This window comes from Nipponia nippon, unplaced genomic scaffold (assembly GCF_047370975.1).
Source record: "Nipponia nippon isolate SJK-2023a ecotype South Korea unplaced genomic scaffold, ASM4737097v1 scaffold_8, whole genome shotgun sequence".
Taxonomy (NCBI): Eukaryota; Metazoa; Chordata; class Aves; order Pelecaniformes; family Threskiornithidae; genus Nipponia; species Nipponia nippon.
The window spans coordinates 24636663-24651618 of record NW_028262402.1 but is presented as its reverse complement, the minus strand read 5'-3'; the positions used below and the strand labels follow the sequence as shown (position 1 = coordinate 24651618).

General features: G+C 38.5%; 1 protein-coding gene across 3 annotated transcripts in view; it reads right to left on the bottom strand.

The window, feature by feature from the left end:
• Positions 1-14956, bottom strand: part of MEGF10 (multiple EGF like domains 10) — a 106937-nt gene that overhangs the window by 27019 nt on the left and 64962 nt on the right. For all 3 annotated transcript variants that reach the window (XM_087742231.1, XM_087742230.1, XM_087742232.1), the window contains exons 10-13: positions 11968-12142; positions 10980-11100; positions 8451-8614; positions 5151-5253 (exon numbers count right to left, since the gene is read on the bottom strand). In XM_087742231.1, the coding sequence (XP_087598357.1) occupies positions 5151-5253; positions 8451-8614; positions 10980-11100; positions 11968-12142 (563 nt within the window). The remainder of the gene's footprint in view (positions 1-5150; positions 5254-8450; positions 8615-10979; positions 11101-11967; positions 12143-14956) is intronic.

Below are 14956 nucleotides of genomic sequence, written 5' to 3'. Positions count from 1 at the left end.
TATTGAAGAATTCATCTCCCTACGTTCGGAAAATAAATATGCCGTTTATTATGACACAGTGCCCACATATGATTTTATTTTGTGGCACACTGAATATTCATCACAATGGGACCTCATGTTTCAGGAGCCCACGGAAAACTGGCCAAGGTGGAGGGAAACGCACACTCTTGCAAGAGGTTCTCGGCTTGGGTGCACCCAGAACTGCAACAGCTCGCTTCTCAGTCTTAAGGTGAGGGACACCCATGACAGTATTCTTCAATGTCTGTTTTCTTCTATGTAGGAGGACAAAAAATGTGTACACATTAAAAGCAAAGGAGCAAGGGAGAGTTCTAGTTCGTGCTTCCCAGGGGACCTGGTTATTTGCATCAGTGGGGCGGGTGTCAGATGACAGTCCTCCCTGTTATAATCCAGCAACAAATGTGCCTCTTAGAGATACTGTCAGGAGCACATGGAAAGACACAGCACTTCCTCACAGAAACAACACATCTGGTGATGGGCAATCTGACTAGTGTCAGCAGGTGTCCAGCACAGCAAAGAGTCACCAACACCCTATCTGCTGTAGCATATGGATGAATACTATGCATGCTGGTAAAATGTAGGCTGATATTACTGCATCTGTCTTTTCCATAAACCAATGCTATTGTTTTGGTACAGATAGCAGACTACTGGTATTTCATAATCCCTGGCACCACATAACCTTTAAATTCATTTTAAAAATAACAAATGTCCTATCAGTATGACGTGACATTTCTTCACAAACAGAAAGGTCCAGCAGAACTGCACCCAAGAAAGCACAACAGTAACACGTTATCAGTAACACTCACGTTACTGTAATGCAGTAATAAACAAACTCTCTGGAGAAAAACCTTTGACCTTATTACAATGCTTTAATGTGAAATCTCAGTTTGCAAGAATATGAATTCTGTAATCTTCTAGGCAATTTGGAAAAATTCTATTTTGACAGCTGCTTGCAGAACAGATAAGATTAAGGGATGAAATTAACAGTTACCATGGTGCTTGCTGGATTGTGATCATTCAGAGAAGCAGTAGAGGTGGCTCTTAAATGGAAGTTAACTTAAAGTTTTGGTATAAATTATTAGGAGAATTAATTATCATTACCTATTGGGGGACTATATTTTCTGTGTCTTTCTTCTGCGTTCTGTTTTAATGGTTCTTACTCTTTTCCACTGTCTAGCTATTGCGCTCCCTCCAAATGAAGAAAAGTTATTTATAAGATACAGTGAAAATGTCAAGGGACGAGAGCATTTGGGGCAGACATCATCCTCTGTGTGGGCGGATGTTTCTCTGCCATCCTGTCATGTGGCTCCTGGAACGTGATGGAATGGTCAGATTGCCAGGAAAAAAACATCACCCTTAACTCTTGCTTTTCTAAGCAGAATTAAGCTGCTGTATAGGGAGCACTTGGTGTAAACTACAGAGAGGGTAGGATTTCTAGCAGGAGTCCTATAAATGACGTCACTTTTGTTTAGGATGAAAAATCTAAGTATACTCCTAGGCAAGAGAACCTAAACTAAAAACAGAAACGCTAAATTACAATAGAACCTAATTAAAACCAATTTTAATTATTTCTTGAGTTTTATAACAGCTCAGGACAATGCAATAGTCAATAACTGAACTTACACTTTCGTTCATAACTAGGACCTAAGAAGCAAAAGATAATATATTGGGCATGTACAAAAATAAAGAAAAAACTACTTAAAAAACTAAACCATACAGCATCTTATTATTGACCCAATGTTCAGCTGCAGCTGTATCTTCAGACTCAAGTAAAGGGTAGCATGTTAGCTAGGCTGCCCTTTGGTACACAACAATAGCACTTGTGCCCACTTCAGCAGCTCAGAGCTCCCTCACTGCCTGAGGAAGCATGCACCGTACCGGGCCAGTGACACCCCTCCCCGTGCAGCACGTTTCCTGTTCCCCAGTGTTATGGTACAACTGTGTCATCCAGCAAGGGAAAAATCTTCCACTCTTCATTTATTTCTGCAAAGTTATATAAACTATTCCCTCTGATGAAATTCCCTGGGGAAAGTGTAGACAACTGCTCTGTTCACAGAGCTGAGAAAAATATCTTTTTGGAAAGTTTATATAATTTTGGTGGCATAAAAACATTGGGGAAAGTTCACCTTGGATTCATCAATTTATTCCTGTTGAAAAAGCAAAAAGATTCACAAGTTCACATTTTTAAGCTTCTTCAAATGTATTTATTTTTTAACACTGCCCTCCCAATGGTTTTTAAACAACTAAATCCTTCATTTGGGTTAGATAAGCATTAGACTCATGCAAAATCAGTTTCTCCCTCTCTTTTTTTGCTTTGGTAGGTAATAGTAATCACCAAAACCTAGTACGTCTGATGGTTACTTTAACAAATTTAACAGAAAAAATCTAAGCTATTCTAACATAACTTCTTGTATTTCAGTACCTTTCTGTATTTTCACAAATCCTCCATCTGCTTCTCCACCTATTATGCATACAACCTCCCTTCTTAATCCTACAATCTAATCCTATCTCTGCAATGTAACATTACAGTACAGCTATTTGAGAACCTGTTTCTAAAGTATTCCCTCCTTTTTTTAATCGTTCTAAATATAAGTCTCTACACAAAGACCAGATTCCTTATGGGCATTGCTCTGACATGTGAAGTGTGGGAGGAGGATTTTTCCACACACTGAGTATAAAGCAAACTATGCCGTTTATGTCATGTTGTGTGTCTAGACATAACCAACATGTTGAAACTGGTCTGTTACACATGCTGTTGTGATGACATCATCCAGGGACAGATACTCAATTTTATCTATAATCACTCATGAAGTCTCTTTCTAGTGAAATCTTTTTCCTTTCTAAATATCAAGATGAAATAAGATTTCACTAAAGGCAAAAATATTGTCTCCTGTTCAACACCTGAGCTCAAGCACAGTCAAGGTTTGTGCTATGCTTGAAGCCTTTGTCACATCCCAGGTTAGTTATATCACACTGGCTAGGTAATTTTCATAACCTGTTATAAAAAGTTGCTAGATCTTTAGTATGGTCTTTCAAAACTACCTATTTTAATCTGGCTTCACTCATTAACATACTTTTGGTCTCTGATGATTTGTCTCAGCTTTCTAAAACTCACAAGATGTATTTTGAGCAGTGCATCTGGAACTTGGGAACAGCTCTAACTGTCTACACCATGGTTGCTCAAGATCAGCAACTGTTCACATGTTTCTAATGTGGGTATTCTTTGCTTAATGTATTTATTAATTTAAGAAATCACATTTTGAGCAGATCCAAATACGAGTTTGAGAAAGTGTGTCCAAACACACACACACAAATACCTGAAACTACCTGAAAGTCAGAACCATCATCAAAGGCCATTAACATAACAAAATACACACAAATACAAAGTAGTGTCTTACAAAACAGTAATAGATGGCATAATGCTAATAGTATTTTTTCATAATTCACTCAAGCAACTTTTTTTATTTTTGCACTCTTGTGGTAGTCATTTCCCAGAGGTATCTGAGTGGCTGATGGTAAGTCACACTGCAGCTTGTGGGAAGAGAACAACACCAACAAACTCCTGGCTCAGTTAGGTGAGTGCTGGCTCTGGAAACCTCTCTCTTTCACACTGAAAAGGGCAACAACGGGGAGACCCAAGGGATGAGACAAGCCTTCTCAAAGAACTCGGAAGAAGCTTAATATACAGATGAATTGCACAAATAAGAAATGGCTTTGGTCTTCTAAAGCAAAGCAGGAGCGCTTCCTGCCCACGTCTGTATCCTCTACAGACTTCCACTTCCTACTCCGCAATAATCATAAAAGTCATGTTCATCTGAACAGCAACTAGAAAAAGCACCAGGTAAGCTGTAATCAACTACAACTAATCAACCTGAACTGCAGACACAGAGTATTATGTACTTTGAACAAAATGCCTGTGATCCATTTACACAGTTAGAAAAAAAAAAAGCATAAGTTAAAAAGATAAAAATCAAAGTTTGAAAAAAACTCAGTAAAGACTGTATCTGAGGAAGTCATAAGCTTTACACAAACTTTTGTGGGCACAATGATCTGCTAAACTTGTCAAATAAATGACTTGCTGCACATTGTCTGCTCACCTCCATCTACTATGTCTGGAAGCACCAGAGAAAAAAGGAAACAATTATATCATGAACCCTCAAGTCAATTAGGAAAAATACTAACTTATAAATGAGTGAGGGGATACTAAATAATACTAGGTTGTATCTAGAATCACAAAAAGCCTCTCCTTTCTTCTCACAGCAAAAACATGCTTTGTTCATTTAAGGTGTGTTTTTCATGCTGACTTCTCATTATTAAATGGAAGGAGTCCCTACAGATGGGTGACATGAAATCTGACCTTTGCAATGCTACAGTATCACAGTGAAACACCAAGCCCAGAACACTCCGAGAGGGGCAAGCTTATAGTGTCAATTAATCCTTATTGAAGATGGAAGAGTCTTCCCAACACTTAGAGCTTAGAAATCTATGTGAGAACTAAAACCACCTCCTAGAGATGAAGGGAACATTTCTGCGTAGTTTCATCACGGTTTCAAAAAATCTTGCTTTCCACAAACAAGAAAGTGCAACAACAGTGTCAAACACAAATTTTGATGAATAATTAAATATATATGGTTCTTAAAAGAACAATGAAAATGCTGGAGAGACTTTGTGAAAGAAGTGCAACGATTTTCATACAGAACAGCATATGTGCAGAGAAAGTTATTTTTTTCAAAATCTGAGAAACTCAAATGGCAGCACAGCTTCTGCACAATTTACCCTCTTTTTGGCTGCCTGAGCAAAGCTTTCTGGGTTCTTGGATGTGAGGTTTTACCTACCAAAGCTGGCAGCACAACCTTGAATATTTATAGTTATACACCACTTTCATAAGGAATCACACTGTGGAGGTGCCCAAGTTTTAAGATTTCCCTTTCTATTCCCAGTTTTCTGTGGATCCCACAGTCAACAAAGTTTCCATGCCTGTGAATCACAGAAGGGACACAGCAGCCACAGAACTGGCCGTTTTTCTCCTTCCAACCCCACATACTCCTCCTCTACCCACAATACCGAAAAGGAAAACCAAGTCCCACCATAGTGGAAACTCCCATTTTCCTTCATGACGGTCTCTTTTGTACCTGACCATCCCGGTAGACAGCGACAGTAACCCGTGGTGGGATGACAACCGTCCGCATGGCTGCAGTCACAGCGTTCAGCACAATCCATACCATATGTGCCGTCCTGTGGCAACAGAAGAAAACAACCCAGAGATGACGACAACTGGGAGTTAGAGGAGAACATGTTCTGGTCAGACCTGCCTCAAAAAGCAACCACAGATCTCTCCTGAATCCATAATATGCTTTCTTAATATAAAACACTTCTGGCGTTTGGAACATTTTAGCATCCTGCATTTTCATTCTTTCATTTAAGAGGAGAAGATAAAGAATTAATTACATTCTCTTCAAAAATCCCAGACTAATTGACCTAGAGATTGTGATTCAGAACACAGTAACCTACACTATCAGAGGCTGCAATGAAAGCTTCCTTGTACCGTCCCTCTAATCTCCCTTACAGCTGAGTTCCTACTCCAGGACCTGGGGGTCCCTTGATGGGAAAGCAATTCAGTCTCCTTTCTGCCTCAGACCCTGAGCTCTCTACGTGTTGGTCAAGAAGGATACCACATAAAGCCACAACTTCTAAAGAAGAGTAGTAAAACATTAGATTAAAATACATCTTCAGTGTGAAGTTTATTGCATAGAAGTTTATTGCATAAACAATGCAAACTTTATCACTATCTTTTGATTAAAAATCATTCCCTCTGCACTACAGCATATACTATCTCAAAAAGAGAAGCTCTTTGGCTATGAGACAGTGCACAAAACAAAATTATTTTTTGGCTATGCAACATTTTTTGAACCAACAGGACAGATCAAAGTTACAAGTTGAGCACCTCTCTTGGTGTATTCACCTGTGCCAAAAGAGCAGAGCTGATTTTCATGGAACTACATCTAAACATTTGAATTTGCCTTTTCTGCTTCTTCCATAGAAGGTGGCACATACATTTGAGGGCAATTCCATACAAAATCAATCTGAGAAACTGAAAAGAGCAAAATCTTTACAACTGCGTTCTCAAAACAAGGCAATGTACAACAGTAAATCGATCTTACAGAAAAAGTGTCAAAATCAAATTAAAAAACATGGAAAAAAGCCAGTATAATTTAAGGCAATACTTCTCAGATTACCCACAGCAAAGGCTAAAAAGGAAAAAAAACATGTCAGGCTTAAAACCCAAGCATTTAAATTTGAGACTAAAAATTGGTCTCAGTCACATTAAAAATCAAAATAAAACGTATATGAAAATTCCTCTGCTATTGTTTGATGTTCACACCTGCATTTCTACCGAGTTCCACAGGATTTAGCTATTCAATTCCCAGTCTTTCAAGTCTAAAGTAGAACAAAATCTTACATTACTTGAGTATAAGGAGCCTTTTGCTTATCTCAACAATACATTTTTATATAGAGGAAAAGAAAAGACTAACCAGTTCCTTTGCATATAATCAGATTTGGAAAGAAAGGAAATCCTCAAATATGCTGTTGAAAAGCAGTATTTTTAGTTTACTATGTATTTGGACTGAAGTCCAAAATTCAGTCAAATCTTGAGTAACAATCTGGGCAGTGATATTAATTTTCTGAAGTTATTGAAACAAATTGAAATACATTGATTTAAATAAACTCTCTGCTCAAACGAAAAAAAAATTCAGACAACACTGGACAGATTTGAAAAAGTTTTCTCTTTATTCTCCTGCTCTGGAATTTTGAGGCAGAATATGCATTGAAATATGTAAATGTTTATGGACATCATTTGACACAGAGAGAGAGAGAGAGAGCGCGTGCAAGACAATGAACATGGGCATGCTAAATTATCTGATACAGAAATGCTTTTAAGCATTATTTTGCTAAATTTGGAACACTGAAGCAAATGCGACGAAACAATACCTATCTTTTTTAATAAGTCAGTTTTGGAAGAGCTAATGGAGCTTGGGAGATCTCATCATCCTTCAGAATCAGACACTAAGTGATAAATAAAGCTGCTTTAGAAAAAAGAAAAATTAGTCTTCTGATGGAGATGCATTGTTGGAAACATTGCATAAACATGCACAGTTGGTACTCTAATCAGCTTTCCAGAATATTTTAGAATTTGTTTGCCACTTTACTGAGTGTATCAGTGTATGTGTACCTCATCTTAAAACCAAAACCAACCCCAATAAAATCACTTCTGAATATTCCGAGAGCAGTTCAACAGAACAATTTTCCTTCAAAACGAAGGTGTGGTTTCCAGTCTTACATTGTAGTTCAGCTACTCCTATCATGTTATTGCTCAGTAGAGCTAGTCCAAACTGACAGAAACTTGAATGTGATATGAGAGGGGAATTTACAAGGTTTATGTTCAGTTCAGGTGATTCCTTTACAATTACATTAAACCAACAACCTGCTATGCAGATAGTATTGCAAAAGTGAAGACAAGACAATGGAGAGGAAAAGGAGAGCAGAGAGAAGTTTATTTAAAAAATGAAGTTTGTTAAAAATTTCCCAGAAAATTGAGGTCCATCATTGGAAAAGATGGACTCTGGAAAACCCCATTTTTCATAAAATATTTCATTTTTTTGTACAAAATGTAATTGAAACCAAACAGTTACATAGTAAAACGAATCAGTTTTGAATTTTACCATTTTTAAAATTTTGAAATTATCTATTTTTATGGCTTCCCCAAACTACAGATTACAAGGTGGAACAGAATTAATGAGGACCATGCCTTTGTCAACACAATGATTTCTAATTTTGCAGTTCTCAAAGACTAGGAGACAGTGGAAGTCAGAGCCCCAACAGAAAGGCAAAGACCTGTCATAGGACTGGTTAGTAAGAGTGCCTTTTCATGTCTGACTGAGAAGGAATGAAAGGTATTCATTCATTCTGTACCATAGACATAAGCTAATTTAATTAAAATTATGTTGTTTGATCTGGAATATATTTTTGGTACTTTTTTTTTTTCGTAATTTTTACTTAAAGTAGTTTAACAGAACCAGTTTGGATAGCATTTGATGCTGACAGGGAAAAATTTGGCTCTGTTTTTCAACAAATTCTAACGGAGCTGGTGAAAATTTTGAGGTCCAACTTTAAAGTGTGAAAGCAGAAAAAGTGTTCATCTGTGCATGTTCATTTTGTGTAGTCATTTTTTGTGTGCTTTGGTGTGCTGCACAGCAGAATTCTTCCAGAAGAATTGTTGGTGCACGTCCCTGATCTTGAACACAGTTGTATATGGGCTACCAGGTGCAGTGTTACTTAGGGACTTACCCCCATGAAGTCAGAAGAATGACAGGAGCACCCCCCCTGCCCAGTATTATCCTACAGTACAAAATTCAGTTAAATCATTAAACTACCTGGCAAGGGAGTTCGCATTTCTCTCCTCTCCAGCCTGGGGCACAGGTACAGGTTCCATCCAGAGCATTGCAAGCCCCTCCGTTAAGACACTGGCACGTTAAGTTACAGCCAAGTCCCCAGGTACCACTGGGGCAATTTATTGAGCAATCTACACCGTGCCAACCTGCCAAAAATAAGAATTAAGTGACAAATTAAACATGTTTTCCCCCATTCCTTTCTGAGGCCATGTTTCCCTCTGCCTACCATGAGGCATCTCGTGGAGATGCACAATACCAGGGTAACATTAACTACAGGCTAATATCAGCAGTTTCAGCTGAGCACTTGTCCAGGTTTGAACAAAGGTGCTCAAGGGCACCTTGTAACATCTGTGCACAGCACACATTTGCAGATGGGTGCCAACATACAAAAGCAATTGATGGGAGATCTGAAATGAAAACAGAGACACCTTGAAATTTCACTGAGAAGCACTAAACTATACTGAAAGTTTTAAGGCATAGCCTGAAAAAAATTAGGAATATTTTCCCTAGACTTAAGCTGCTGCTTTTATAATTCTTCAACCAGTATTTGATACAGACAGTTCTGCAATAGGGTTTTAACAGAAATCTTAGCCACAAAAAAAAGAGACAACATAAACAGTGCACGAGTTGGATTTATCCAAGGATACACAAAAGACCTTTTAGATTATTTCTGTACTTCTCTCTAAATACAAAAAAGAATGTAATGGAAAATGGTTCTAAAATGCAGCATTCACCACTGATTATGTCTGATAGCAATGATTCACAGACTGTGCGCTGGACATACAGAAATGTAAATAGGTTTTAGAAAACGTGATCATCTATTGGATACAAGAGAAACGGCGTGAGCCAGTCATACGTTATCATCAGCAATGACACAAGCCAAGTTTCTAATTTTGTACCTTGTTTACAGTAAGCGAAGGGAACAATATTTCTGCACTGAGCCTAATCAATAGACTATGCAAAACACATGTATTGAAATGAAGCTGCCTCGTGCCCTGGATTGACAACTTCCAATTTAGGGGTCATTTCAAGAAAAAATGTTATACTCTACTAGCTAGAAAATTGAGAGACTTTCTCTCAAGTGTCTTTCCAGGATTTATAAATTTCCTTCATTTACATGACAAGTATCTGGATGTAGTTTAATTTCACCATTTGCTGTCTTTTTTCATCATAGTATGACTAAAACTGCACGATGCACAAGAAGACAGGATTATGCATGGCTCAAGGAATAGTTTTTCTCCTCACAACCTAGCTACCTAGCAGTAGCTACTTAGCTACTTTAACAGAGTTAATTCAGCTCCAATGTCTCTGGCAAGAGTAGAAGCTGGAAACTCTCCACATTTGCTACACAACTGATTTAATTGTATCAGTCCCTGACAAATTTAGTGGCTATTTGTCTAGGTAACTCTAACGCTTCTCCCCAACTCTCAATCTTCGTCTATTTTTAGAAAAACATTTTTAGAGAGGGGTGTCTACAACGTAGGCTGGGCACGGGATTTGCTTGGGAGCATTCAACAGCCTGACCCACTCTTCTCAGCAATCCGGCACCACAGCTGAGGGATGCTGGACTTTAAATCCTTCCTCGCAGCAGAAGTGAAAAAGAAAACAGGTATATTGCAAGAGCAGATCTTTAAGTGGAGTTTAGTAGCATATTTTGGGTTGAACAGGGACACCATGTGGCCCTGTAGACCTTTATATGGGAAAAGATCTCTGCAGAATCAGTGCTGGAGGATGTCTTAGATATCTTTTTTCCAGCCAAAGGCATGTGCTACTGGGAGATGGAGAGGTGGACAGGCACATACAGTTTCTGGTAGAGCTACACAGACCATCAAAATTACTTTTGGGAGGAGAGAGCCAGGCAGAGGGGGTTGAGGAGCGTGAATCCACTCACACTAATACTGGGAGATTCAGAACGTTTCTCATGGAAGCAGGGAACAGTAGAGGGCACAGGCTGGGAAGGGGGTTAGGCAAGGTTTTGTCAGAGAATTGCTGAGGAAAAGAGTATTCAAACAGAAAAAATTGCCAGTAGATATCAACATCAGTGCTAAATGGCAGGAAGAAGTCTGTGCCTCTGTGATGCTGAGAGGGGTAAGGGTGGCAGCCAGAGGTGGTGCTCACCCGTGCTGAGGGGAAACAGGGCTATGTATTTTGACTAGGAAGGCTGACATCAGATAAACGCCAAACCAGTAGTCCTTCTAGCAGACCACAGCACCGCCACAACAGAGAAGTGGTGGCCCATCTCAGGGTAAACACTAGTAATTCACCCAGACACAGTATCCAGCCCACTGAGAACTGCACCGAGGAAACATGAACACAAGGTACGCGCATGCTTCTCTGAGCAGATGTTTTCCTAGTCTTTGCCTCCCAGAGCAGGAGAAGCATAAAGTATCTAGTGATATGGCCTTCAAGGTGGTCTGCTTTTTATTAAGTTTCTTTCTTCTTCTCTACTTCAAAAACTCAATTTCGCTTTATGATTACAGAAAAAGAAAATTAATCTGAAGAGACACTTACCTGCTTTGCAGGCACAAGAACCATCTACTGGTGAACATATGGCTTCGTTTTTGCAGTTGCACACAGACGAACAGTTTACTCCGTATGTCCCCGGAAGACAAGGAGTACCACAGGCAGCACCCTGAATTATACAAAAATAGAGTCTAAAAACTATTTGAGGAGTTTCAGACAATACAACTAATAAATGACCTACACTGACTCAGGTGCTGCAAAAGCCAGAAAACATACAGCCCATCACTGTCCTAGGCTGTCACTAAGTTATCCTGAATTTAAGGGAGAAGGAGTCCTTCATGCTTTTTAAGTCTACAACAAGCATTAGTTTTCTATTAGTTGCTGTGAGAGCTCAGGTCACATAGCTAGCAGCACTTGGTTAGATCAATGGACAGTATTTACTGTAACAAAGAGGCCCTTTATGAAACCAAATCACAGTCAGACAGCAGTTTAATGGAAAATGGCGTTGATAAGTAAAATATTTTTAAGCATTAATTTGGCTGAAGTTTTCACAGTTATTATTTCTAGAGGAACAGTCATACTGTAAAATGTTTTCTATGTTAGATTAGCATCCAATGCACAGGTAACAGAAAACATGTGTAAAAGCTGCAGAATAATCTGTCCTGAACTGTAAAAACAAATGTCTTTTTGTCTAGAGTTTCTCTGGATGAAGCATGAGGAGATAGTGCAACATGATAATGACTGAAACCTATCATGCCTCCCTTTACTTACACTTTAACAGCACACCCTCATTCTTATCAATGTCTTATAAAGCAACCAACTTTTCTTTCTTAAAATGGCTTCATTTCAGTACTGAGAAACAACCACAGATTTTGCCTTTTCAGGGTCTTATCTTATAACACACCCAGTGGTATCTAAAAATCCTTACCTCTCTTTTACTGTGGTGGAGAAAGGACACTCTGGCATCTTGAAGAATTTGGCACTTAACTAAAGGCAATGGAGTCAAAAATGGACTGTGAAAGTGAGACTTATTTACCTTAAATCCAGGGGCACAGGTGCATTTTCCAGTCACACTATCGCAGTCAGCACCATTTTGGCAGCTGCAGATCTGCTGACACGACTCGCCGTAGAATCCCGGGGAACACGTCTCATTGCAGTAGAGCCCAGACCAGCCAGGCTTGCAGGAGCATTCCCCAGACATAGGGTGACAGCTGCCAGGAGGGGATGAAAGCATAAATAATTCAGGACTAAACATGACATCCATTTTTTTTTTTTCCCCCAGAGAACAAAATGCTGTTATAAGATAGGTTGCATAAAGGATCTTGCATGCTATGCATAGAGATGGTTTTACTCCCCAAACCACAAAGCAAAGGTTCTGTAAATGTATATAAAAATGCATACCAATTAAGATAAGAAATGTAACATCATACAATGTACAGACATTTTGGGAGGACATAGGAAGAAAAGAAGAGGTATCATTTTTCTATAGCTAGTTGAAAAGAAACCTATCTGAAACACAGTTTTTACCATAAAATAGATATCCATGGTAACAAATATTAAGGTGATTAAACCATTAAATTCCCCAAAAATGTATTGTTAGCTTTCCACTCCAAGTATAATAGGATCATTTTCATAACACTGCCCAAACGCAGCAGCATATTGTCTGAGAAACATGATGCTTTGGTGAAATAGCATGGCATCCAACACAAAATAATAACACAGCACTCAATGAGTAGCAAGCATGTTCTTGTCTTTAAATCGTTGGTTGAAAAGAGGACAACTGGCATCTTTCTGGGAATGATACAAAATTTTTTGCATTGGGCAGAAGTCAGATATACCATCAGAGCAGTGACCTTTTGGAGAGTATCTCCTGTATGTTGGCCATACCTGGTGGCAGACCAGCTGTCCCTACCTGGAACAGCAGTTTCATTGAAGGGCCAGTCAGACAGCTGTTGTCTCATAACAAATGGACATCATCAGCTGTGCAAAGATATATATGCTGGAAAAGTGGACACAATGGGGTACTCTGTAGCACTCTGGCAGACAAAGCACTTACTTAATTCTCACCAAAGGAAAGCCTTAATATCCAAATCCAATATATTTACAATGGGAAGACTGTTTAAAGATATTTGTCTGTCACTGATTGAAGTGAAGTTCCTTTAAGTGTGCTGGAAAAAAAATCTGCCTTCATCCAGACACATTAAATGACCCATGACAAGAGCCTGATTTTGCAAGACTGGCTGACTCCTTGTGTGGGGGTGTGTTTGAAACGGAGTATTTTTCTGACCATTTGAAAGTTTGAAAAAATACCTACTGCACTTTTAGGTGCTGTAACATAACATTAAAACAATATTCTTTGAAAAAGTTGCAGCATAACAAGGGAATGCAATATCAGTTGCATCTGCTCTTGGACTCAAGGACTACTGTTGTCAAACTAAGAGTTTCCTATTGCTGAATACAACCAACTGACAACATACTGCTGATCAAGGAAAGAATGAATTATCAAGGTTGGAATGTCATTATGCATTCTGCTCTCAATATATTATTGCTTACGTCATAAGGATCTGGGGGTCTTGAAGATATTAAAATCTCTTTTGACAGTATTAAGCTGGTTTACGTGAAGTGAGAGGAAAGGTCTTTTCAACTACATGATATATGCAGAAATGATTCAAAACTCATGGTGTTCCTAGCCAACAGTCCTGGTTATTTGTTCAGCTATAAGTATACCTGCCATGAAATAAATTGAAATGGAACTATTCTCATATAAAATACATGCAAAATTATGAAAACACATGATGCAGCAAGATAATCAGATTTGTTCCTTATTCTTAACTGCCCATAGGCATCCAGTGGCATTTTGTATCCATTTCCCTTGTTTCTTATCAGTGGAAGAATACAGGCCAAGGAATATGAAAAGATTTTTCAACCCACAACTGAATAGTCATTAAGATATGAATTAGAATAGATTTCTAACATAAAATTAGTAGTACTGTCATTTTAAGACATAAATCTCAGTGGTGTTTGTTGTTGAGTTTTTTTCCTTTCAAGAGAGGGGGAGACCACACGCATGAGTGTGCACTGGATATGAAGCAGAGGCATTGATATTCTGTGCCCCCCAGTGAGTGTTACTAAGGCATACTTGCACATATATTGATTGACACCAAAATTAGTATTCCATAATTTGTAATTAGATGTAGGAAGCTGGAGCACTTCTGAAGCTTTTTGATGGGTTCTCATGCAGTTAGCTTAATTGGCAATAAGATTTATATATTAATATAGGGAAATAAAGAGATGTTGAGAGATACTGCCAATACATCTGCTTTTATTCGTGGTCTTTTGTTCACACTTTCCACAAAAACAACCGTACTCTGTACAGAGCCACAAAAATACTTGTAGGTAGTTGATATTACATTTGAAGGACTTAGATAAACTTAATGATTTTCATGTGAGTTATGTAAGTGTTTCACTATTACAATATCCAACTAAATTCTGTAGCACCCTGTGCAATATAAAATTTCCATGAAAAGTTCTTGTACATATATGTACAAGTCCATTAGAAAAATGCAAAATTGCAAGATGCCCTAGTCTTGACTTTAAAAACACACCCAGACTATATGAACTAAGCATGTACCACACCATAAAATTCCACTCAACCCTATATATGTATCTCAGAAAAACTATGAGACAAAAGAAACCCCATAAGAGCTCATGTCATGAATAAACCCTAATTCCAGCTTGAACTATAGCAAATTAGTTGGTGATACAAAATGACTCAAGCTGATCTTACCTACAGGTGTGAAGCAGTGGTGGAAGATCACCAGAAAGAACTTACAAGAAAAAAAAACAGGGACATCTCAAATTTAGCTTGAAGATCGACCTGAAACCAGTGCATATACTGTAACACAGGTGTAACAAATATCCTTTGTAAACCCTCTAGATAAATGTGCATCTACAGTCTACCATTTTTACATTTGCTGAATGATCATCAGGTGTCACTTGAGTAAAGGCATGACAAAACCCAGCCT